This window comes from Nomascus leucogenys, chromosome 21 (assembly GCF_006542625.1).
Source record: "Nomascus leucogenys isolate Asia chromosome 21, Asia_NLE_v1, whole genome shotgun sequence".
In the NCBI taxonomy this organism is placed as follows: domain Eukaryota; kingdom Metazoa; phylum Chordata; class Mammalia; order Primates; family Hylobatidae; genus Nomascus; species Nomascus leucogenys.
Genome location: NC_044401.1, coordinates 60,412,134 through 60,436,552, shown reverse-complemented (window position 1 = coordinate 60,436,552; position 24,419 = coordinate 60,412,134). Strand labels below are relative to the sequence as shown.

At 45.7% G+C, this 24,419-nt stretch overlaps 1 protein-coding gene across 8 annotated transcripts in view; it reads left to right on the top strand.

The window, feature by feature from the left end:
- Positions 1 to 24,419, top strand: part of ITPR1 (inositol 1,4,5-trisphosphate receptor type 1) — a 359,375-nt gene that overhangs the window by 272,787 nt on the left and 62,169 nt on the right. For all 8 annotated transcript variants that reach the window (XM_030802235.1, XM_030802234.1, XM_030802233.1 and 5 more), the window contains 7 exons: positions 4,892 to 5,072; positions 6,849 to 7,102; positions 13,599 to 13,799; positions 15,619 to 15,729; positions 17,914 to 18,009; positions 21,278 to 21,400; positions 22,475 to 22,579. In XM_030802235.1, coding sequence (XP_030658095.1) covers positions 4,892 to 5,072; positions 6,849 to 7,102; positions 13,599 to 13,799; positions 15,619 to 15,729; positions 17,914 to 18,009; positions 21,278 to 21,400; positions 22,475 to 22,579 — 1,071 coding nt within the window. The remainder of the gene's footprint in view (positions 1 to 4,891; positions 5,073 to 6,848; positions 7,103 to 13,598; positions 13,800 to 15,618; positions 15,730 to 17,913; positions 18,010 to 21,277; positions 21,401 to 22,474; positions 22,580 to 24,419) is intronic.

Here is a 24,419-nt window from a genome sequence, read left to right as displayed (position 1 = left end):
TCACACCTGCCAGGTGGGGTGGAGTGAAAAGTTTGGAAAAGTAAAATCTCTGATGATTTGCTGTTGGTCGGGGTGAAGAGCGATGAATTGAAAGAGGTTCAGAGAGGGAGAGAGGGAGGCAGTGTAGCGTGTAGAGGGGCCCTGCTTCAGGAGCCTGGGGCGGGAAGGCTGTGCATGCACCTTCTCTGCTCTCAGCTCCCACCAGCCACAGGGAGACAGTCCTGAGGAGGACACTCCACTCCCCACCCAAGCCCTGCAAACGCATCATTACAGAAAGAGGCTTAATGAACAGGTCTGTGACTGTGTGGAGGGCTCTTGTCTCTCTAAGTCTAGGTCACACCAGGTACCAGAGGGGGCAGGTGAACGCCTCCAGCAGCCACAGCCAGCAATTCCAGAAGGCCCTCCCTAAGGACAGCTGCCCCTCTGCCTCCCTTCGCTCCCAGGGTACGCCCCTTCTAAGGAGAAGTATGTTAGTTCTTTACCCACACTACCATCATGTTTCACTTCTACTCTTGCAATGGATACCACTGCTTCTCTTCTAGAAACCCCACTTCTTCCTTTGGGGGTACTTTTTAAATTTTTTTATTTCATTGAGACAGAAGTCTCACTATGTTGCCCAGGTAGGCCTTGTCACTAGCTCCGTGGGTTTTTGGGTGAGATAACATGTGAAGGTTTGCCTGAGCTCCTGGTAGCTCGAAAGCAGTCAGTGAGTGTTAGCCATCATGTTACTGTGGTGATCTCATTGAGCCTTCATAACCGTCCATGAAGTACGATTATTGCCCATTTTGCAGATGAGAAGATTCGAGTTTCAGAGACATTGTCACTTTCTAAGGTGACACTCACTAGTAAGTGGTGGAGCTGAGATCCAGGCCTTTCTGACTCTGGAAACAGAGCTCTCACCTTGCTATCCTGTCCCAGCTGCTCTCAGGGTCACCTTCACCTTGGGGTTTTCACATTCTACTAATGTAATGGTAGTAGAAAAACAAAATTAACACCATCAGTTTGCACTGTACTAAGCACTTGGCATGCATCGTGGCAGCCCTTCCATGTGGATTCAGAGAGGCTGGGCAGTGTGCCCAAGGCCACAGAGCCAGTGGGTCAAGGACCTGGGACTCACAGCCAGGCAGTCTGACTGCAAAGCCTGCCCTGCTAATTCCTCTGTTAGGAAACACCTTCCCAGCGTAGCAATTCCTCCAAGATTTAGAACCAGAAATACCATTTGACCCAGCAATCCCATTCCTGAGTATATACCCAAAGGAATATAAATCATTCTATTATAAAGTTACATGCATGCATATGTTTATTGCAGCACTCTTCATAATAGCAAAGACATGGAATCAACCCAAATGCCCATCAGTGATAGACCGGATAAAGAAATTGTAGTACATAAACTATGCAGCCATAAAATGTGGAATACTATGCAGCCATAAAAAGGAATGAGATCGTGTTCTTTGCAGGGACATGGATGAAGCCAGAAGCCATTATCCTCAGCAAACTAATGCAGGAATAGAAAACCAAACACCACATGTTCTCACTTACAAGTATGAGGTGAACAATGAGAACACATGGACATGGCGGGGGAACAACACACACTGGGTCATGTTGGGGGAGGCAGAATTTGGGGGAGAGTATTAGGAAAAAGAGCTAATGCATGCTGGCTTAATATGTATGTGATGGGTGGGTTGATAGGTGCAGCAAACCACCATATATTTACCTTTGTAACAAACCTGCACATCCTGCATACTCCAGAACTTAAGAAATTTAAAATTTTTTTTTAAATTATTTGAACAGAATTTAAACAAAAGAAATGTCTTCCTTCCATTGAGGCACTGGTTGTATTTCTCCTTTTGATACCAAGAGTAGTGTAACTGAGCACACCTCTCATTTCAGCTTGACCTCAGAGCCCAGCCTGGGACTCCTCTGAATCCTCATTCCCCATCCTCCAGTTCCCATCCTATTCTCTTTTTGATTTTCTGTGCTTACTTGTGTCTTCTAGACCTTATTATCCATTTTATTATTTTATTGAGCACATTCTATCAATAAAGCTGCTTCGAACCCTTGAGCGACTGAGGACCGGAATCAGTCATGTGAAACAAACCTAGTGACCGTGGCAGAAACACACACAGCAGTGTGGCGTTCTCAGTGCCTGGCTCTGTCTCATCTCATAAGAGCTTCCCTTACCCTGACCCTAGCGGCTGACAGCCGTTGGGTCACCCGGCTGGCCGTCAGACAGTGTGGTCTGTGGCGGGCTATCTGTGTGTGTCGCGTGGCGCTGCTATCAGATAACAGATAGCGGGCTTTATTTATTCATCTACTTACTTACTTGAAGGGCTTTTGTTTCCTTGAATCACCAGATTGTCCCAAAATGCTTTTAAAGCTGCTTCCATGCCATGAGGACACGGTTGGGATAGCAGCTGAAGCGAGTGGTCCTGCACGGCTGCCTTCTGGTGCACCCCAGCTTCAGCAGGCAGTCCCCTGTAAGCCCGCATGGGTGAGATGTTGGATGGCCAGTCTTGGTGGGAAATTCAGTCACCATAATTAGGTGGCTTCAGGTTGCATTCTTTGCCCCCACCATTTTTTTGTCTCTTTTGTTCATCTGAGGGTTCAAGAGCTCTCAAAGAAGTGAACAACTGAAAGTTGCTTTCTCATATTTGAGCAATTTTCTGGAATTTATTTATTTTGGAGATTTATTTCTGTCATGTCCACCAAATATAAAAAGGATCTGACTGTGGGGAGGGGGGCATCCAGTTATGGAGAGCCATAAAGTGTTGGGTTATATTCATTCTTTTATCAAATAATCATGGAGTGCCTTCTATGTGCTGGGCCTCTTCCAGGTGCTCTGGGGGCAGCTGGAAACCACTCAGGCAAGGCATCTGCCTTCACAGAGCTTGCACTCTGCATAAGGCAGACAGTAAGCAGGTGAACAGTCAGTGCAACAGTGCAATTCAGAGGGCTTGATTGCTGTGAAGAAGATAAAACAGGGCACGGAGAGTAAGCAGTAGGCTTGGGAGCTGCTGTAGGGGCAGCCTCACTGAGCAGGTGGCATTGGTGGTGGGCCCAAAAGATGAGGGGCCCTAGCCATGGGAAGAGCTAGGAATATAAGAATAGGGCAGTGGCATTGAGCGTCTGCCATAGCGCTGTTTACCAGCAGCCTCCTGGGTCACTTTTGTTGGGGTAAAAGGCTATTTAGTAAATAGTCTTTATGGTGACTGTTGAGTTACTATGTGTTTTCCTCCTGAGGCTGTCAATTTCACGGGGGAAAGGTCCAGGCTCCTTTTTGTTCACTTCTCTTATAACTGACATAGTGCCCACCTCGTGACAAATGCAAAAATAAGTAGTGGGTAGGTGGATGGATGGATGGATGGATGGGTGGGTGGGTGGGTGGGTGGATGGATGAGTAGGTAGATGGATGAGTGGATGGATGGATGAAATAGCAGGAAACCTAAAAGAAAAGAGGCAGTAAAAGGCAATGGAGGACACTACAGACTTACCTTGGTTCCAGAGTGGAAGTCGTGAAGGCCTCAGTGACATGCAGGATGACAAGGCTAAGCATAGGGGAGGTGGTGACTTGTGTCCTGGCATTTGGCAGTGGCTGGAGGGAAAACGAACCAGGGAGCACAGGCAGGAAGGATGGATCCTGAGCTGTAAAAAGCAACCAGAGGTAAAGAAGAACAGTTAGAAGGAGGAGAAAGGGCATGACCAAGAAGTGCATTGTCGGCAGACAGGACAGATGTTTGTCCACAAAGTGTGTGAGTCAATGGCTGGAAGAGTCAGAGTAGCTGAAGTTGCATGTCGACGATGGAAATGTGGTTCCCTAGGGCTCTGCTGAATCAGGCATTGGGGTGTGTGTATGGGTGAGAGTTTCAAGAGTTAGGGGGCTTCGAGAAGGTGATAAGATTTCAGTTCTTTCTGGGATTGGAAGCCTAGGACTGCCTTCTGTAGGGAAGTGCCATCTTTCCAAATGGAAGGATTTGAAATTGGCAGAAGATCCACTGGAAGAAGCAAATATATTGTTTGGAGCTTTGTTTTTTTTCCTCTGGAAATGACCGTATTGTATTTTTATGTAAATAATTTACAACAGTGTGGTGTTTGCAAAGGGGTGAAAAGCGAATACTCATAAATGAAGTTGAGACACCATATTGTGTTTTTCCATCAGCAGTGTATACTATTGCTTGCAGTGGGTCCAAAAACAAATGTGTATCCAAGAGGAGAGCTACCTGTTCATTCTGAGCTTCTTCATTTAACCACTCTTACCTGTCCTTTGAGGCCCGATTTGAAGATGACCTTTTTCTTGAAGATTTTGGAGTCACTATAGCATAGTGTCACCCTCACCAGCTCTGAGCATTTATAATATAATTGTGTAGCTTCCTGAGTACTTTTTACTTAACATAATTTAGTCTGATTTATGGACATGTCATCCTAACCTGTTAATGAGCCCAGGCAGCATATCTTAACCATGTGTATATTTTTCATAGGGCTCTGCCCAGGGGAAGAGTGCATAGAAGCCCTTAAACAAATGATTGGCCCTGCAGTAATCCCCCCAGAAAAAGTCAGTTTTCGTTATTAACAGTGTTGTTTTGTGTGGGTGCAAGGGTGGAAGGGAGTTGTTTCTTAGTTGGCAACAGACTGCCCAGCACACTCGAGTGTGCTCCTAAAGCCTGTGTGTCTGTTCCAGCCACAGCAGTTTGTTTCAAAGGCTCTGTGTTGAAAACCCCAGGCCTTAGAACCCAGAGAACTACAGTTTGTGGAGTGGTCCTTAATGTTGATCTAAAGTTAGATCATGCGTGAGGTTTTGCAACTGGCTCTGATCTTCATTAAGTTTTGGTGTCATGAGTGGGGTGCAGTTTCTGGTCAGTTACAGTGTTCACCATCTATGGATTTTCCTTTGCAGCACTCCTTTTTCTGCCGCTTGACAGAAGATAAGAAGTCAGAGAAATTCTTTAAGGTGTTTTATGACCGGATGAAGGTGGCCCAGCAAGAAATCAAAGCAACAGTGACAGTGAACACCAGTGACTTGGGAAATAAAAAGAAAGACGACGAGGTAGACAGGGATGCCCCATCACGGAAAAAAGGTAAATGTTCTTCAGCCTTCAGTCAGCTGGATCTTGAACAACATTGTTTTCATTATTTCTGTGCTCTAAAATGCATTATGATGGGAGCTTTCAGAAGAAAAGCCAGCCTGGTTGTGATGTAATTCTTCCTCAGTGACCTGAGCTGAAGCCCTGCTGATCAGAAGGATCTTCCTGTTTAATAAAGAACATTCCTCTTGGTCAAGCTTAGGGTTGTATTGGCAAGGGATCCGTGAATATTCTTTTCCTGTGATTTGTATTTAATGTTAGAGAAAGTTGAGGGAAATACGTATTTTAAAACTGGGTGTTAGTCCTTTGTCAGATAATGTTCTTTTGTTTTCCGAGGTATTGGAAAGCTTATAAAGCTTCTTATCCAGTATCTCACCAGAAGAGAAGTCGTACTGGGGAGTGGGTAGACCCACAAGTGTTGGAGTCAGATGGTCTTGAGAAAGTTAAGCATGCTGAGCCTCACGTTTCAAGTTTAGAACCGGGTTTCTCAACCACAGCACAAGTGACATTTGGAGAATTCTTTGTTACAGGGCTATCTGGCTGTCCTGTGCACTGTAAGATTTTTAGTAGCATACACATTCTCTACCCAGTAGATGCCAGCAGCATACCCCTACTCCCAGAATGTCTCCAGACATTGCCAGTTGTCCCCTCGGTGGGGTTGGGGGCAAAATCACCCCTGGCTAAGAACAGCTGGTCTAGATAGGAGCTAAAGAGAAGAAAAAGAAGAATGGCTACCATTTACTAAGTGCTTACTAGGAATCAGGTACTGTTCAACGTCCTGTTTTAAAAACAATATCTTGGCTCTGTCTCACTCTGTTGCCCAGGCTAGAGTGCAGTGGCACGATCATTGCTCACTGCAGCCTCAAACTCCTGGGCTCAAATGATCCTCCCACCTCAGCCTCCTGAGTAGCTGGGACTGCAAGTATGCACCACCACATCTGGCTAATGTTTAAAACAATTTTTTTTTTGTAGAGATGGTATCTCACTATGTTGCCCAAGTTGGTCTAAAACTTCTGGCCTCAAGTGATCCTCTTGACTGGCTGGGATTATAGTCCAGCCACTGTGCTGGACTGTTCAAAGTTCTTTACAATTCCACTCATTTCAGACTCGTGTCACTGCTGCAAGATAGATAAAATTGAGTTATCCCCATTTTACAGATGAGGGGACTGAGGCACAGAGATGGTAATTAAGTCATTATGGACATGCAGCTAGAAGGCAGTGGAGCGAGCATTTGAACCCAGCTTGTCTGGCTGCAGAGTCAATGCTGTTAACTGTAATGCCATGATTACCTCACAGGGTTATTCTGAGGATGAGATAAAATAACACACACAAAGTTCTTAATCACGGTGCTTTGACAGTTACAAAAGGGTCAGTCATTACGACAACAGTAATTGTGATTAGCATTATGTTGAGCTTCTTAAGAACTTTCTTGAGATATTATTCACTGATGCTCTCCCATTTTAAAGATCAGGAAGCTGAGGCCCAAAACCTTAGATTTGTGAGGTTGACAGAACCTGTACTAAGGCTTTTCCTCTAAATCATACTGCACGCATCGGTGAAATGATAGAACCACAAGTAAGGTGGCAGGGCTTTGCTCAGTTTTAATCTTGTCTGAGGACTGACAGCAGATTGTGACTTCTTTGAGTGTTTTGCCAACTTTGAAGGTCCCTAGAAGATACAGGAATGTAGGTTTCTGAGTGTCACCTTTGGAGTGGTGAATAGGGCCCATGAGGACTCTGCAGCCTTTCATGCCTTACGCTTGCTTTCTAGCTAAAGAGCCCACAACACAGATAACAGAAGAGGTCCGGGATCAGCTCCTGGAGGCCTCTGCTGCCACCAGGAAAGCCTTCACCACTTTCAGGAGGGAGGCCGATCCCGACGACCACTACCAGCCTGGAGAGGGCACCCAGGCCACTGCAGACAAGACCAAGGACGACCTGGAGATGAGCGCGGTCATCACCATCATGCAGCCCATCCTCCGCTTCCTGCAGCTCCTGTGCGAAAACCACAACCGAGACCTGCAGGTGAGGGCCTGGGGGCAGGGGCATGGAGGGAGCTCGGGCAAGGCTGCCAAGGCCTGCCTTCCTCTGGTGGTTCACCACCTCTCACTTGGGCCAGATTGCTTGAGCCAAGGATCCAGCAAGGTTCTTTTTTTTCTTTTTTCTTTTCTTTTTTTTTTTGAGATGGAGTCTCGCTCTGTCACCCAGGCTGGAGTCCAGTGGCATGATCTTGGCTCACTCCAACCTCCACCTCTTGGGTTCAAGCAATTCTCCTGCCTCAGCTTCCCAAGTAGCTGGAATTACAGGAGTGCGCCACCATGCCTGGCTAATTTTTGTATTTTTAGTAGAGATGGGTTTTCATCATGTTGGCCAGGCTGGTCTCAAACTCCTGACCTCAAGTGATCCCCCCACCTTGGCCTCCCAAAGTGCTAGGATTACAGGCGTGAGCCACCGAGCCACTGAGCCACCGAGCCTGGCCAGATCAGCAAAGTTCTCTGATGCGAAAGCCTGGACAAGTAATGCCCTTGTCTGTCTTCCCTGCTGTCTCCAGAGAGCCAGAGACCACATCTTGTGCACCAACATAGGTGCCTGCCCCATATGTATTTGTTAAGTGTCTGTATGTGCCTACTTATGTGTGTGTCTTGCAGCCTGTCACTGTTAGACATCTAGGCACTCAGGTAAAAATGGGATGGATGGATGGCTAGATAATTAAATATATTAGATTTCTAAAATTGGATACATAGAAAGTTCTGATTAAATATTTATTGGTTGAATGAAGGAAATGACTGCCTTTCAGTGTTTTACAGAAAGAAGTGCTCAAAAATATTTGCTGAACTGATTATTCCAGAAATCCTTTGTTCATTTTGTTGTTGTTGTTGTCTGATAACAATGGCCAAGGTTTGTTAGGCACTTACGATATCTTGGATCCTAAGTGTTGCTTATATGATGATATTTTATAGATGAGGAAACTGAGGTGCAGAGGACACAGGGAGTGCAGAAGTAGGACTTGAACCCAGGCAGTCTTACACTAGAGCTCACGTTGTTAACCAAATGCTAAGAGACAGAGGGCATATGATCTCCCTTGCAAAGTCTCCCAGCAGCAGGAGCTGTTTAGGAAGGGCCAAGGACGGATTGTAGAGATCCGCTTCTTTCTTCCGAATGGGTCTGGATCTGCGTAGACCCCTCACTGCCCAGGAGAAGCGTGCTGGAGCACTGGCTCCCTGGCTTTTGCCTGGTTTTGTTGCCAACTCTTGGACGTAAAGAAACCACCCCCTTTTTGCCTGAACGGTGTGAGGATGAATAAGGAAAGGGCATCTGAACGTCTCCTTTGTGATGAAATGTTTCCTCCTAAGACACTCCAGTCAGCCTTGGTAGTTCTGTGTACTTGGGTTATGAGGGTATGGAAAGGAAATAATGCGAGTCCAGATCTGGCCAGGGAAGGCACAGCCTTTAAATATTTACCTGGCTGACCTTGTCCCCCAGGTGACTTGATGCCTGTCACACCTCAATTGTGGCTAGACAGTTGGTACTGCCACAGTGAATTGCTCTCACTTAAAAGTTGCCACAGGGTCTAGGCCTGGATTAGCTAAGAAATTATATTGTTAATCAGTAAGGCAAACGGTGAAATGGAACTGAGAGAAGGCTGCAACGTTAATACCTTCTATAGTTGTTTGAATTTTCAATCGGATGGAAGAACCTCAACTTTGAAAAAGCATCTGAGATCTGAGGTCATCACCTGGCCAGATCTGACTCATGTTGGAAAGTGAAGGAATTTCACACAAACCCCACTGTTGGCCAGGCTGGACCCACAGTACCATGTGGCTTGCATGCTAGTGGGGGCCCCTCCAGATGAGGTTGGGTTCCTTCTTTTCTTTGGTGCCTGGCCCATTTCAGCCTGTGGTGCTCCCTGCTTGATCCCTGTCACCATCTGAGTGTGGGATCTCAGCCATCAGTTTCCTTAGTTTTCTTGTCAGTTGCTCAGACTTTCCTCTTTTGGGCTTTAGAACACCTCAGCCCTAGATTTTCTTGCCAGGACTGTGTAGTCCAGTTGGGTGGAGCAAGCGCTTATGCCTCAAAGGCTCAGAGCCTGGTTACCGCCTCTCTGGCTGATAACCTCTATCTGAAGGCCACTGTTTCCCTGACATTGTCCACCCTCCACCTTCCATAACCCTACTACTAGTCACGGGATTCAGGCAAAGGGGGAGTGAGTGACCCACAGAGGCCGAAGGCTGAGCAGCTGAGCTTGGCATCTCTGTGGATGGGAGTGGGGGCATCCTGATGCTGGGGACTGTTTCTGGGCAGAGCATGGTGATCAGTGCCCCTGTACTATTCCCCCATGCAGGTGTCACTGGTCTCTGGGGTCCACAGGGGAAGTAGGTTGAGATGATGCCCAGGCATGTGTGTGTCATTTAATCAGTATCAGTGAATCCCTGCTCTGTGCCCAGCACCCATGGTGACAGGACCTCCCTTCACAGAGCTGAGTCTAGGGTAGCAGCCACTCGAGCTGAATGGAACCAGCCAGTCCTTAGAAGAGAGGAACCAACCCATTGCAGGTCCAGGAAGGCCTCTCGGAGGAGCTGGCATCTGCTGAGTTCTGAGCTTATGAAACCCAAGACTGCCTGGAGTAGAATCCCTCCATGAGTGTCAGAGGGGCAGTGCCAATGTGCTTGTTCCCAAGCTTAGCTCTGGTGGCACGGGCCTGCTTCGCCTTCCCTCTCTCCCTGACCTTCCCTCCCTCGCCCACACACCCACTTCCTTCCACTGTGAAAGTGGAGTAAGGCTTTAATTGCACAGGTTCATCATTTCTTGTTTGGAAGTCTCCAGAATTTTAGTTTTATACCTTAGCTTTCTGCAGAATTCTCCTTTGAATCAATGCCCTGGGAACCCCATGGACAGAAGCACCTTTTAATGAAGTCCTTCCAAAACTCGTTCCTCAGTGCATTGCTCTGTTGGAAACAGTGCTGTGGGGTGTTGGGGTGTATAGTATATTTTAACATATTTTAACTTAAAAAAAAAAAAGACCTAGCAACATAATGTTTGAAGGTATCATAAAGATTATCCAGTTCAGTGCTTTAAAACTTTTTGGTGCGGGGGGAGTGCACAGGATCCTTTGTTTAAATATCTTATGCAGAAATATACTAAATACAGCAGAGGAGAGCCAAGCTGCTCTGTTTGGAGTGGAAACTAGAGTGCTCCCTCACCTACGAGCCCCCTGGGATGGTGGGGAGGAATTGCAGGGAGCCCCCAGGGTTCTGCAGGGCCCAGTTAGAAGCCCGGGATCTGGACCAGTGGTTCACAAGGATGGAGGTTGGAATAATCCTTAAAAACTCCTGCAAAATCAGATTCTCTCAGGTGGTGACTTGCTCCAATAAAATTATGGTGTGTAGAAATCCACTTCTCCAAAGAATAGTTTTAAGCAGGACTCAGCCACTCTGAGTGCCATTCTGTGGCAATATCCCAGAACAGGGGGTGGGTCACTGGGTCAGGGATTCCTCTTGGATCGGAGGGAAGGAGAAGGCATTCTCATAAGGAGAGAGCGTTCGGCTTCCTGGTGTAAAGCAGCTCAGAGTCAGCGCAGAGGGAGAAGGAATCTGGCCTTTTGCAGCAGCACCCTTTGGGCTCGTGCCTGGAGTTGCTGTCATATTTATAACCTTAACTTTCCTGTTGGTAAATGTTCAGAAGAGATAAAGTCACCAAGTCTCACTTTGCCAAACAGGCAGTTGCTGCCTTAAGCAAGCCTTGTTTACAGTGGTCAGAAATGTGATGGGAAAAACCTCTCTTCAGCCAGTTGGCATGTGTTTGGGGACCCTCCCCTGAGAAGCTGGCTTTGCTTTTCCCCTGGGGTAATGAATGCAGGTCCTGATCTCTTTCCACCAAAGTCTGTCTAAGCACAGACTTGAAGTCTTCCATTTCCTTAACCCACCCATCTCAACTTGGTCCCAGGCTCTCCAAGGAGGACTGCAAAAAGGGCAGGATTTCTCTAGCCTGGACAAGGCAGGGTGGTACCTGCTGAAGGGGAGTTCTCTTCTCTAAGAAGGAGTTCCGTGTGCCTCATAGTGAGTGGCGTGCCTCTGTTTATGGAGAGGGCCAGAGGAAATGGATCTGAGTCTGGGACAGATTCCGTCCGGACACTCTGAAAGCCATGAGAGACGGGAGAGGCTTTCAGGAATGGGCAGCCATTGTCTTCATGGGGAGTTTGAAACACGTGGGCCCAGCTAGCCTTGAGGACTTCCCAGTCCTCTTCCCTCCATTCATTTCATGTAGTTCAGATTATTCCAACCAGTGTTTACAATGCACCTGGTAGGTGCCAGTCCCTGTGCCAGCTGCTGGGCACCCAGCGCTGTCAACGTGGTCCTTGGTGAGTTGATCGGCCCCTCATGCGCACATCACAGGAGTGAGGAAGGCTGGAAGAAGCGATGTGCGGTGCTCCCATCTCACTGGAGTAGGGCTCAGGGGTCGGAGGAGCTTCCTAGAAGTGACTTTAGACCACATCCTGAAGGAAGAGGAGTCATTCAGGGTGGAGGCCCTGAGAGCAACAGGCAGAGGGCATTGCCTGGTGGGAGCCCAGAGGCCAGGCAGAGAATGAGGAGTGCTTGAAGTGTGTTGTAAACACTGGTTGAAATAATCTGAAATAAATGAAATTAATTCATTGGGAGAGGTAACAGAAGTTTGAGAGACAGATGTTATAAGAGTTGCCTCTCAGATGTTATAAGAGTTGCCTCTCTTTCATCCATAGAGACTTGATTGTTGATTTAGACTGTATCCTCAAGTCCTTTTTCTATATATTTGAATGGGAACATTTGTTACATATTAATCTATATGCCTTTTTAAATTCACTGGGAGCAGTAACAGAAGTTTGAGAGACAGATGGGCCAGGAGAGCCTTGCTGTGAATTTCAGCCATGGACAGCCAGGCCCTCTCCAGAGTTGTCCCAAACGCTCCTCCAGCGCCCCTGCACAGAGCCAGGCCGAGCCAAGCCCTCCAACAGGTAGTAACTTCCCTGAGGAGCTGGAGCAAGGCAGAAATGACTGTGAAATCCTCCTCTGGTTTCCCTTAGAGAAACAGTCGAGCCCACACAGTCCCAAATCATCTGTTCTCCCTCCACCTCCCACCTGGACCTGAACTTGTTATGGAGCAAAAGGGATCTGAGTTAAGTTGTAGTGGGGAGAAAGGAGGTGGTTAGTTTGGTGATGAGTCAAGCATTGAACTTGGTTACCAGTTCTTAACCTGTGCCTTAACAGATGTTTTAATTATACAAGGAATGTGTGGATATATTCTTTTTATAAAGACCAAATGAAAATAAGTATTTAGTTACAAGTGTTGCCTCTCTTTCATCCATAGAGAACTGGTTGTTGATTTAGACTGTATCCTCAAGTCCTTTTTCTATATATTGGAACGGGAACATTTGTTACATATTAATCTATATGCCTTTTTGAAAAAACTTGACAGTGTGTCATAGAGATCTTTCCATATTGGCACATAGGGATCTACTCGGTGTTTCTAATTTATAATATTAAATGACGTGGATATACTGTAATTTATTTACTCCTCAGTTGGTGCACAATTAGGTTGTTTCCAGTTCTTCACTGTCACAAACAGTACTATAGTGGACATCCAATACATACTTTGTGAGTAGAAGTGAATACTTCATAGAAGTGGAAATTACTGGGTCAAAGATCATGTCCATTTTATCTTTTCGTATTGCCCATTTTTTTTTACAGTAAGCATGTCGCTTTGGTAACTGAGGAAAAGAAAATACATAATTTTTGCTTCTTTTTAGGAACAGATTACTGGAGCCTCTGACAAAAATCTCCTCATTAAAATACTCTATTTCTCAAGTTGGGTGAATGTGGCTTTTTAAATTTTGTTGAGGAAGTGTCTTGCTCCTATCTGTGCCTCTTGTTTACATTTAGAACTCACCTGGAGAATACCTGCGCAGGCACATGCACACACACACAAGCACACACACATTTACTCACTCTCACTCCTTCCTTTAATCATGGAAATGGCCAAACAAGTAATCCAGGCTCCCTCCACATGGCACTGGGAGTAAGCCAACTGATCACACCCCCATTTTACGGTGAACTGTCCCTAGTGCTGGGCTCTGGGCATTCAGCACTCAGATCAAACCATCATCTTTAAACAAAACCACTGCCCTTGGAAATGTCAGATGCCTCTGAACTTACCATCTGATGGAAGCTGGGGTGGGCAGGAGAGAGGAAGGGGTAAGAAGTGAATGGAGAAATGAGGACTCAAAAAGATGATAGGAGTCAACTGCACTGCATTCCATATATTTACACCTTGGAGAGCAGGTTGCATTGTTGAGGGCCATTGCCATACACTAAGGCCATGGGTTTATCATCATGGTGGTGGGGGGCATACTGACTCTTCCATGCTCTCCCACGTGGCATCTCTCTGTATAATTACCAGCCTATTAGAGGCTATCAAAATGGCAGGATGAATAACGTTTCCCTCTTTCCTCTGCCTTTGCTCACCGAACCTGGGGACTACCCAATTGCAGAACTTCCTCCGTTGCCAAAATAACAAGACCAACTACAATTTGGTATGTGAGACCCTGCAGTTTCTGGACTGTATTTGTGGAAGCACAACTGGAGGCCTTGGTCTTCTGGGCTTGTATATAAATGAAAAGAATGTAGCGCTTATCAACCAAACCCTGGAAAGTCTGACCGAATACTGTCAAGGACCTTGCCATGAGAACCAGGTAATTAAATTTCTGTTTTGGGATGGGGAAAAAAAGTGTCCCATTTTGGAAATGTTGACAGAGACTAGTTCAGAAATCACGAAGCCTATGCCTGTTGGCCTAGGGAGTCAGTAGGACAGGAGGCTGTCTTCCAGCAGCTGAGAAATAGCCATGGTGCTTCATGATACTACAGAAACTTCCTAATGAAGGGCACTGGAGGGACAGTCCGTGGTCTCTTTCCTTGGCTAGGTTTGGCTTCATTTGATTTGGTTTGAATGTCCAACTATTTAACTTGATTTCTAGGAGTAGGCAATAAAGCAGGAATGAAATGAGAACCAAAAGACAGTGATCTATTTTAAATACTAGGGGATTTCAAAGAGTGACTACTGGAAGGGGGCTTAAGCCTAGCTAGAGAGAAGAAAATTACTACACATGAGACAGCTTGAAAGTAATATAAGGACATTTATAGTTGAGATTTAAACGTCATGGACATTCAGGGAAAAGAAAGACGAGATAGTCTTGACTTTGGTCTCTCAAAGAAGAATATTTTGGGAGTACAACCCAATAACTTCTTGTCTTGAGTAGAGTCATTGCTTATATGTGGCATCTTAAGGATTTTGTGAGTCTTTGCATTGTGCTAGGTTGAGTATGATTTTTTGTTTGTTTGTTTTTGGAGACGGAGTCTCACTCTGTTGCCCAGGCTGGAGTGCAGTGGCGCAATCTCGGCTCACTGCCTCCTGGGTTCAAGCAATTCTCCTGCCTCAGCCTCCCTAGTAGCTGGGACTACAGGTGAGCGCCACCATGCCCAGCTAAATTTTGTATTTTTTTTAGTAGAGTTGGCGTTTCACCATATTGGCCAGGCTGGTCTCGAACTTCTGACCTCGTGATCCACCCGCCTCAGCTTCCCAAAGTGCTGGGATTACAGGCTTGAGCCACCACGCCCGGCCAAGTATAATTTTTAATCCCAAATTATAGCTTCATCCTGACTGGAGAGAGACGACCAAGGCTTCAAATGGTCAGTGCTAAACCCAGCAGCCAGGGAAGGTTACTTGTTTGACTTGGGGAGCCAGGCCCTTCATTCAGAGGAGAACGGTTTATGAGAGACAACTCATTGTCTATTAAAAACCTGGTCTCAGTTGTCTGTGAATGTGAGAATAGCATTTTGTGAGATGCACTTTCCTCTCCCGGTTCCCTCATGAAGCAGATGGTGTAGTCCTAGTTAAAATGAAAAGGAACAAAAAAATACAACAGGCTTGGGGAAAGGCTTTATTTGACATCTAAGTGAATTTCCTTATTACCTCAAGTTTGCTTCTCTGCCAAATGGAGGCCTGTTGAAAGGAACAGATCAGAGTGGATTGTGCTGCAAACGGAGATGTTACCTGGGGGCAGATGATTAATTTTGATATTGTGTGCCTTAAACAGGAAACTTGCTTTCCAAGCTTAAGCCTTAAGCTAAAGTACAAAATACAAAAAGAGTGATTTAGAGAGAATGGAACACACCTTGAAAGGGGAAAAAGGGTTCAGAACCCAGAATCAGTCATACACCATATTTTCCTTTAAGAACAAAAGCCAGCTGTGCTGCATGATTTGGATTAGACACGACCAATTTATCAGTTACAGTGCATGGGGACTTTCCTACTGTTTACTGTTAATTCTGAAACTAGAGATTTTCATCTGTCTTTTATTCTTACCACTTTCTCACGGAAAATTTGCAGCTCTCCCCTAGAGACATTACTGGGAGTGGTAAGCATTGTGTTGAAATAGCAGTTCAGGCTGTTGGCCTTTGACGTCTGATTTATGACCAGCATTTGTGTAAATGTCTGTGTGTGTCTTTGCTCAGAACTGCATAGCCACCCATGAATCCAATGGCATTGACATCATCACAGCCCTGATCCTCAATGATATCAATCCTTTGGGAAAGAAGAGGATGGACCTTGTGTTAGAACTGAAGGCAAGTAGGAATTAAAAGCAGAAGATAGTCATTTGGAAACCGTCACTTTTGTGTTTTGCCTTGGGCACATGCACATGGTCAATTAGTCATGAGACTAAATATTAAAGATAGTTCTTTAAATGAATGACCCAAGTTGCTAGTGCTGACTACGATGCAGAACTTCAACCTTTCTCTTCCACATAAGGTATCCCATGAGGGGATAGGAGCTTCTGAACTGTTAGGTCACACGGAATGAAGATTCCTTGCTCAAAGCTAAGAAATGAATTCCAACAGCATCGAGTACTAAATACCTTGGTTCTGAAAGTCACAAACAGAGAAACAATGGAAACGCCATTCCCTCCATGGTTTCTGATTTTTCCCCATTTGAGGGAAGAGGGCCAGTTGAAGAATAGTACAACTAAGCCTATCTAGGACCAAAAAAATAATTTAAAAAAAAACCCAAAAAACAAACAGCTATTTTTACTTAATCAAGAAAATACCTTTTTCTCTTTTGTCACTGATTTAGCAGAAGGGTGGTTAATAATGTTGGTTGAAAATAAGGAAAATTACACAAACCAAAAATGTGCCTGCAGGCCTCTGCTGAGTTTCTCTGAATTGTGTACAAATGCGGGACTGCAAGTGACTGATGTGGAAGCCCACTGACATTTGGACTCTCTATTACTCAAACAGCTTAAAGGAATGAAAATCATGACTTCTAGGTGCTAAACCTGCAGCATTTCCAAGCTGGCCTTTTGGATATTTGAGAAATTGATATACCATTCCTGATGTTGACTTCTAAAGTATACCCAGAAAACCCTCCTTTCTATGTAGGGGTTCCATAGGTTCTCTGAGAATCCCATGATTCAGTTTTAACAATTGAGCTTGCAGGCATCAGGTTTCTAAAGTGTATTTCAAATCATGTTAGCCTTTCTGGACACATTTCCTTTTTAACTGTTCCCATGTCAGGGCATGTTGAGATTTATCCTCTATCTGCCCATCCGCAACAGCGAGCACTTCATCATTATCATGAAAGAGCGTAGAACTACAGGGTTTTGCCTGAAAGGCTGAGCTGTATTTATTGCATGAAGGATGTCATAGGAAAGGTCATTAGGAAAGATGGGAACACAGAAACCTGTGGGAATGGCAGTTATTTTTTCTTTATTATTTAGAACTGAGAGTCCACACTAACAGTCAATTTGGGTGTGTGGTTTAAATTGACTTTTTTTCTGCTATTTTTAATTCCTTTTGACAAATTGTGTTTTAGAATGAATTTTAACACATTCAAGCTAGTGTACCTGGCTACCATTTATCAGAAAGTCCGAAATAAACAGAAGTTCATGTGCTCCTGGTCAGCATTTGAGTGACTTTTTCAACTAATCCAGTGATCTATGGATGATGATAGAAATCTGTGCCCTGCAATAGCATGATACCCTGACTCAACTGCTGTGACCTAAACTAGGGGAAGAAATAAGGCCACTCACACTGTCCAGAAAAAAGAAAAAAAAACCCAACAACTTTCAAGTCCTGTACATAAAGAAGCATCCAAAGTATCATAGACCCAGGGCCTAAAATGAAGTCAAGCCAGGAAGTACAGGATGTGGGGTGTGAACATGGGTGTTTTTAATGTAATGGGAAATTATGGCTTGGCCTGCATGCATTGTTCCTTTGGGTCACATTTGTTAACTAGTGTCAGATGTACTCATTATATTAGGGGTTATGAGAGTTAATAGAAATATTTTAAGACAGGGAAGAATTACCTTCATTATCTGTCTTCTCTGGCCTGCAAGGCCAAATAACAGTTTGTAACCACACCTGCCCCGAAGGCAGCACAGGTCTATGTAGCAGCAGCTTCTTCCCAACCACTGTCATCATGAGGGTGACAGTGTATCCATAAGTACCCAGGTGTAAATTCCCAATTTCTTCTAGGACTTGTACCAGCTAACATTAGGGCATAACACACATGCCCTGACAAATATGTGCCTCTTTGTCCCAGATCAGATTCTGCACACGTATCTGGGGTCTGAAGGGGGACATTCTCTGCATGGTGCAGATGGTTTTTGATGTACTTGACCCAGAGCTTCCTCATGGGGTGAAATGTTTGTCTGTTTAGCCAGGATGCCTCCCATGTGTCAGTTGGCACCTGCATTCAGGCCGGGCCCCCAAGCAGCCCCTCTACATTTCCTCTCCCTTTATTTCTCCAATTAGAACAATGCCTCGAAGTTGCTCCTGGCCATCATGGAAAGCAGGCACGACAGTGAAAACGCAGAGAGGATACTTTATAACATGAGGCCCAAGGAACTGGTGAGTTGGGTGACGGATCTGATGGTAGCATCAAGGAGCATTGCAACGATATTTGGGACAGAGCAGAGGATCTGCTTCCTGGAGCTTTCGTGAAGGTTCCCAAAGTCAGAAGTATAAACGGAACATTTAATTCAGGCCTCTGACTGAGTAGAGAAGTGAAATATTTTGGTTGGTGCAAAAGTAATCGTGGTTTTTGCCATTACTTTCAGTGGCAAAAGTAATAGTGGGTTTGCCATTGAAAGTAATGGCACGCCGGGCGCGGTGGCTAACGCTTATAATCCCAGCACTTTGGGAGGCCGAGGTGGGCGGATCACAAAGTCAGGAGATCGAGACCATGGTGAAACCCTGTCTCTACTAAAAATACAGAAAAAATTAGCCGGGCGTGGTAGCGGGCGCCTGTAGTCCCAGCTACTCGGAGAGGCTGAGGCAGGAGAATGGTGTGAACCCGGGAAGTGGAGCTTGCAGTGAGCCGAGATTGCGCCACTGCACTCCAGCCTGGGCGACAGAGCGAGACTCTGTCTCAAAAAAAAGGAAAGTAATGGCAAAAACTGCGATTACTTTTGCACCAACCTATATGACATTGAATACATGCTATTTTACCCTCTCCCTTTGGCATAAACCACATGGAGAAGCCTCCGTCTCTGTTTTTCCCTCATGGGGGACAGTGTGGTTATGGAACCTAGCAGACCTGAGTCCAAGTCCATAGCTCTTCCTGTTTTGCTGTGTTACCTTAGACTTCTCTGAGCTGCAATTCCCTGATACATAAAAGGACAATAATAATAATATTACCTACTCCAGAGGGTTGCCTTGAAGACTAGATGAGAAGATTCATGTCAAGCCGTAGCACAGTGCCAGCACCTGATACACCCTTAGTGAACGGAAGTTCCTTTTCCTTTCTTTCCTCGTTTGCTGCTGGTATTTGAGCCATATCTTTGTCCAGTGCTGAAGAATTCATGTCTCTTCTTGGCGCCAAGAGTCTGAGCTACAGAAGTGTTTTTTGGTTGCTGACGTTTGGGTTTTTTGTTTGTTTCTTTTAAAGAAAACACGATCTGGTTTATTTTTGAGGGGTGATAGTCACAATTGGCTGTGACTTGCAGGTTGGGAGAGTGTTGCAGGCTGTGAGACAAGCAGCTTTCAGAGACGGTGACATAAGTTGAGGGCAGAGCTCTCTATTTGGACTTTTTTTCCACGCTAATAAACTGTAACTGACAGACTTAAATGAGGGCCCCAAAACATTTCTGCCTCCTGGTGACCTGAATGTGCACTTGGGGGCCAGGCAAAAGTCCCTTTATGTATGCTTTTAAGTAAAGTTAAGAGCAGCCCAGTTCTTTGATCTCTGAGGTCAGGGTGTAAGTTCTCAGCCCGAGATGGAAGGCCTCTCTGAGTTTACATAACAAGCTTATGTAACTGGGGGTCACTGGGGAGGCGAGGCTTGTCATTCTTGAGCAGGGATGGAATGACTATTCAGGGACCCCATTCGGCTTCCCAGGAATCAAGAACATGCCCCAGCTCTCTGACCTATCTCAGGTGGGGAAAATGTCAACACCCAGTGCGGTGGCTGGCACCGGCTCTCGGGCAGCCCTCTGGTGGTTGGAGAACATCATTCTGGCTCATAGGAAGAGTCAGGCTTCCTGGAACAAACACTGTTCTAAGAATCCAAATAGAACACGTGTGTATATACATGTGTGCATACATATGTGTGTATGCTCCTGGCCTCAAATCGCATGTAACATGTTGTCTGCTTGATTTAGTATTCGAGAGAATTGGCAGGGAAACAAGCTCAGAGAGTGAGGCTCTCTTGTCTCCAACTTTACTTCCAGGGCCTGACTTGGTGTCAGTATTGACATATGTGGCCTTTGGTATTAGATAATGACAAATAATTCATGGGAATGGCCTTGTGGCAATGGGGGAGGCAGAAATGCCCACTGAATTATCAAAGAAGATTATAATTTTTAGTACAAATTGGAGGTTGAAGGCATTTTCTTCTTCTTCTTGAAATGATTCAATCATGAATGATGTGTTCATTTGATAAATGTTGGCCACACCCTACATTGTCCTGGGCATTGCAGAGGGTCCTAGGGGAAGGATTCAGATATGAGCAGACTCAGTCCCCGCTCTCAAGAAACTGAGACAGAAACTTGAGGGAACAGTCAGACAGGCACAGAAATGCTCTGAGAAATGTGCTCATACCATGAGACAAGCCAAGTGTGTGGTCCTCCGGGAGCCGAGTCGTGCAGCTGTGAAGGGTAATAGGGCCAAGCTCACATCCCAGCTCACTATCTGTGACTTTAGGAATGTTCTTTTATCTCCTTGACTCTATTTCCTCATCCACTAAAAAAATAAATAAGGAAACAGGTGCAGTGGCTCACACTTGTAATTGCAGCACTTTGGGAGGCTGAGGTGGGAGGAACACTGGAGTCCAGGAGTTCAAGACCAGCCTGGGCAACATAGTGAGACCTTGTGTTTACAAAAAAAATAAAGCATTAGCCAGGCGTGGTGGTGGACACCTGTAGTTCCAGCTACTTGGGAGGATAAGGAAGGAGGACCACTTGAGCCTGGGAGGTCAGGGCTATAGTGAGCCATGATTGCACCACTGCACTCCAGCCTCGGTGACAGAGCAAGACCCTGTCTCAAAAAAAGGAGGGGAATCTCTGATACCTTATAAATGTTTGTGAGCGTTAAATTTTTTTGAAAGAATGTTAAACACCTAGACACAGTCCTTGGCACATAGTAAGCACTCAGTAGGTAATACTAGTTCGTGCTGCTATTTTCATTTGGAGTAGGCTGTTGGGGACTGGGAAAATTTAAAAAATGAAAAAATAGTTTCACCAGCTATTCCTAAATGTGAATAGACTTCTTATTAGGTTTTCCTGAAATGGCAAAGGGCTGGGAGTGGGGAGAGTTGGTGGGAGGAAATATTGAGACAGGAAAAGTCTGGCTTCTAGCCTACATTCATATCATATTTATTGTTTCAAGGCACTTGAAAGCCATTGCTCCCTTCTAAAGAAGGGCATTAACCAGCCACAGCATGTCTCTTGGTCTAAGCAGAGTGAATGAGTTTCATTTCTCACGACAGGAGAGGTGGATTGGTGTTGACTGCCTGTGCCAGTGTCATGAAGGATTCTGAGGCTGTGTCCAAGCCCGAAAGGAGAGAGTGTGGAACAGCCTTTTCCCTGGGAGGGGAGACAGCCAGTGTGCATGCTGTCCATCCAGTCCTGTGTGGGTCTTCCTTGAAACAGGAGTTTTGTTCTCTTGGCTCTTCTTGCAGGTGGAAGTGATCAAGAAAGCCTACATGCAAGGTGAAGTGGAATTTGAGGATGGAGAAAACGGTGAGGATGGGGCGGCGTCCCCCAGGAACGTGGGGCACAACATCTACATATTAGCTCATCAGGTATGATCTCTCCTGTGCCTCCTCTGGATGCTGCCTCCCTACAGGTCCAAAATTCCGAGCTGGAGGGTGCCCCTAGTCTTGCTTTTCCTTTATGACTTTAACCTGGGACTGTCTGTACTCATGAGACTGCAGCTCACAGGTGCTTGTGGCAACCTGACCCAGTGTGCAGAGTTCCAGGACGTTTCCATTTTTCCACGGTGATAGGGTCATGTAGTTGGAAATCCCCGTGTTTCTTAAAAGCATTCACCCCCAAGCAGTGACACTTGGATGGTTTATGACTCTGTCTGGAGACAGTTGAAAGGAGTCTTAGGCTTTTATAAATATTGATGAGCCTCTCTTAACAATCTAAAGAAATAAACTTCAGCTTCCTTGCATATTGCATTTGGAAATCTGTGGGAACTTGTCCTTATGACTTCCTTTTGTTTCCCTTTTTGGGGATACGGCAATACTTTATGCCCTGGCACCAAAATGCCATGTTTCATAATTCTCCTTCCAAGCGGCTGGGTTTTTGAAGAGCCTTTCTCTTTTTGGATGCCGATGTACCTTGAGCTTTCGGTGGGTAGGGGCAGGCTGTAACCCTGCTGGAGCCTTGTGTTTCCTGTCCCGTCCACCTCTTTCAAACTCAGTTATGGGAACCAGATACACAACAATGATGAAATTGGGCCCGAGGTTGGCGGGCCCCTGTTACCACCCACTGGTTAAAGAATTTCAAACAGTCTCCTGCCCCTTTTCCCTTCCATGACCACATCTGCCACCTAGAAAGCTTCTGAACATTCTGAATGGAGGCTCCCTAGGCTACACAGAAAGCCCTATCTCCCTCCTGCCTGGCTAATGACATCGGGGGAAAGTGGACCCATGTGTGGGCACGAGCTTTCCATGCTTTTCTACCAAGCTCCCAAAATAGCGCCTGTGCACAGCACGCCTTGATGGGATGGAGCAAGCCTTGTGGCACCTTTGCCCTTCGGCTTGCTGCTGGTTATTATGCATTTTTAAATACCCAACATTAGAAAGGAGTTTCTGTATTCCTGTTGTGAAGAGACACCAACCTCCTGTATCTCTGTCCCTGTATTCTAGTTGGCTCGGCATAACAAAGAACTTCAGAGCATGCTGAAACCTGGTGGCCAAGTGGACGGAGATGAAGCTCTGGAGTTTTATGCCAAGCACACGGCGCAGATAGAGGTAAAAGCTGAGTAAAGTCAGGGCATGGGGTTGTGTTGAGGCCATTAGTGTGCAATGCCCTGCTCTGGGGCTGGCGTGCATTCATTCATCCGAGCAATAGAAATGTGAGTGTGTACTGTGTGCTAATTCCTGGGCTGGGTGCTGGACATCCCATGGCCAAGACAGTCATTATTGCTGCTTGTGGTCCAGTGGGGAAGGGGACACTGAGCAACCTCTCATTCATCACGAATTCACCAGCACAGGTGGGGGGCATCATAAGAAAGTCCAGCAGAGAGACCTGCTGTAGATCGTGGTGGTCACAGAGGCCTAGTCTGAAGAAATGCCATCTAAACCCAGACCCGAAAGAACAGAGGGATGAAACAGGTAGAGACTAGCAAGACGAACTTTTCAGACATGGGGAATAACGGCAAGCGAAAGCCCAGAGGTGGGAAGATTCTAGGTGATCCGGAGGGGCTAAGCAAGGCTTCAATGCTCAGGGCCTAGAGTTCAGTGCAGAGGGAGATCCAAAGGGAAAGGCAGGCAGCCCTGATCTCACAGGGTCCTGTCAACCATCCTTATGAGAAGTCTGGGCTACGTCCCCAGAGCAATGGGGAACTGTTGGAGAGTTTTCCCCAGGAGGGCGTTACAATCAGATCTGTGGTTTTTTTTGTTTGTTTTTTGTTTTTTTTAAAAAAGCTGTCATGTGGCAGGGCACAGTGGCTCATGCCTATAATCCCAACACTGGGAGGCCAAGGCAGGTAGATCACTTGAGGTCAGGAGTTCGAGACCAGCCTGGCCAACATGGTGAAACCCCTTCTCTACTAAAAATACAAAAGAAAAAAAAAATTAGCCAGGCATGGTGGCACGTGCCTGTAATTCCAGCTACTTGGGAGGCTGAGGCACAAGAATGGCTTGAGCCTAGGAGGCGGAGGTTGCAGTGGGCCAAGATCGTACCACTGCACTTCATCCAGGGCGACAGAGCAAGCTGTCTCAAAAAAAAAAAAAAAAAAAAAAGTGTCATGACGCACTGTGAGTGTGGAGATGGCCATAATGTGAAAGGGGAGACTCCACCTAATCTAGAGAATGCTAAAATTACAGAAGCAGGTGCTGGGCAGCCATAAGTTAAAAAGAAGACAAGTTGAAGCCACACATGTTGGTGTTATATTGAAAATGTGACTTAAATACTTTCAATAAAGCTTTACAATTTTCTCTGGGGGAAACAAACAAACAAAAAAACAAAGCCTCTGCAAAGTCATTGGTGTATCTCCAGTTTGCAAATGAGGAGCTGTGAAATAAGGCTCAGAGAGGCTGTGTCACTTTTCCAGCCACCAGTGGCAGAGCTGGAATTTTCATCCTGATCTGTCTGGTCCCTGAGCCTGTGGGTCCATTTGTACCTGCACTGTCTTTTAGAATCCAAGAGAACACAGACCTCTCTACAGGCTTTGAGCAGTAAGGAATGATGTGCTTTGTTTTGCTAATGAGGAAATGTACAAGTTCAATATCAGTGTTGGAACAAAGATTTTAAAGAATGGACAGACTCCTTTGGGCAATATGAAATGTTCATGATGGAGACTTTTCAAGAATGTGTTCTGACCTGATGTCTCAGGTCTCTGGGCTATCCTAATAAAACACATCATTTCACTGATTAGCCAACCATGCCAGTGTATGTGAGCAAATATCTTTGATTTATCATTAATGCCTAGGAGCTTGACTGAAAGGCCAGCTCTGTCCTCTAGAGCCCTTAAAAGGCGAGCTTCAGATGTCTGTGATACAGAATTTCAGAGGAGAAAAGGACCTTGGAGATTATCTCATTGAACTCCTTGACTCATTGGGGAGAAGGCCGAAACTTGATCAGGTTTAA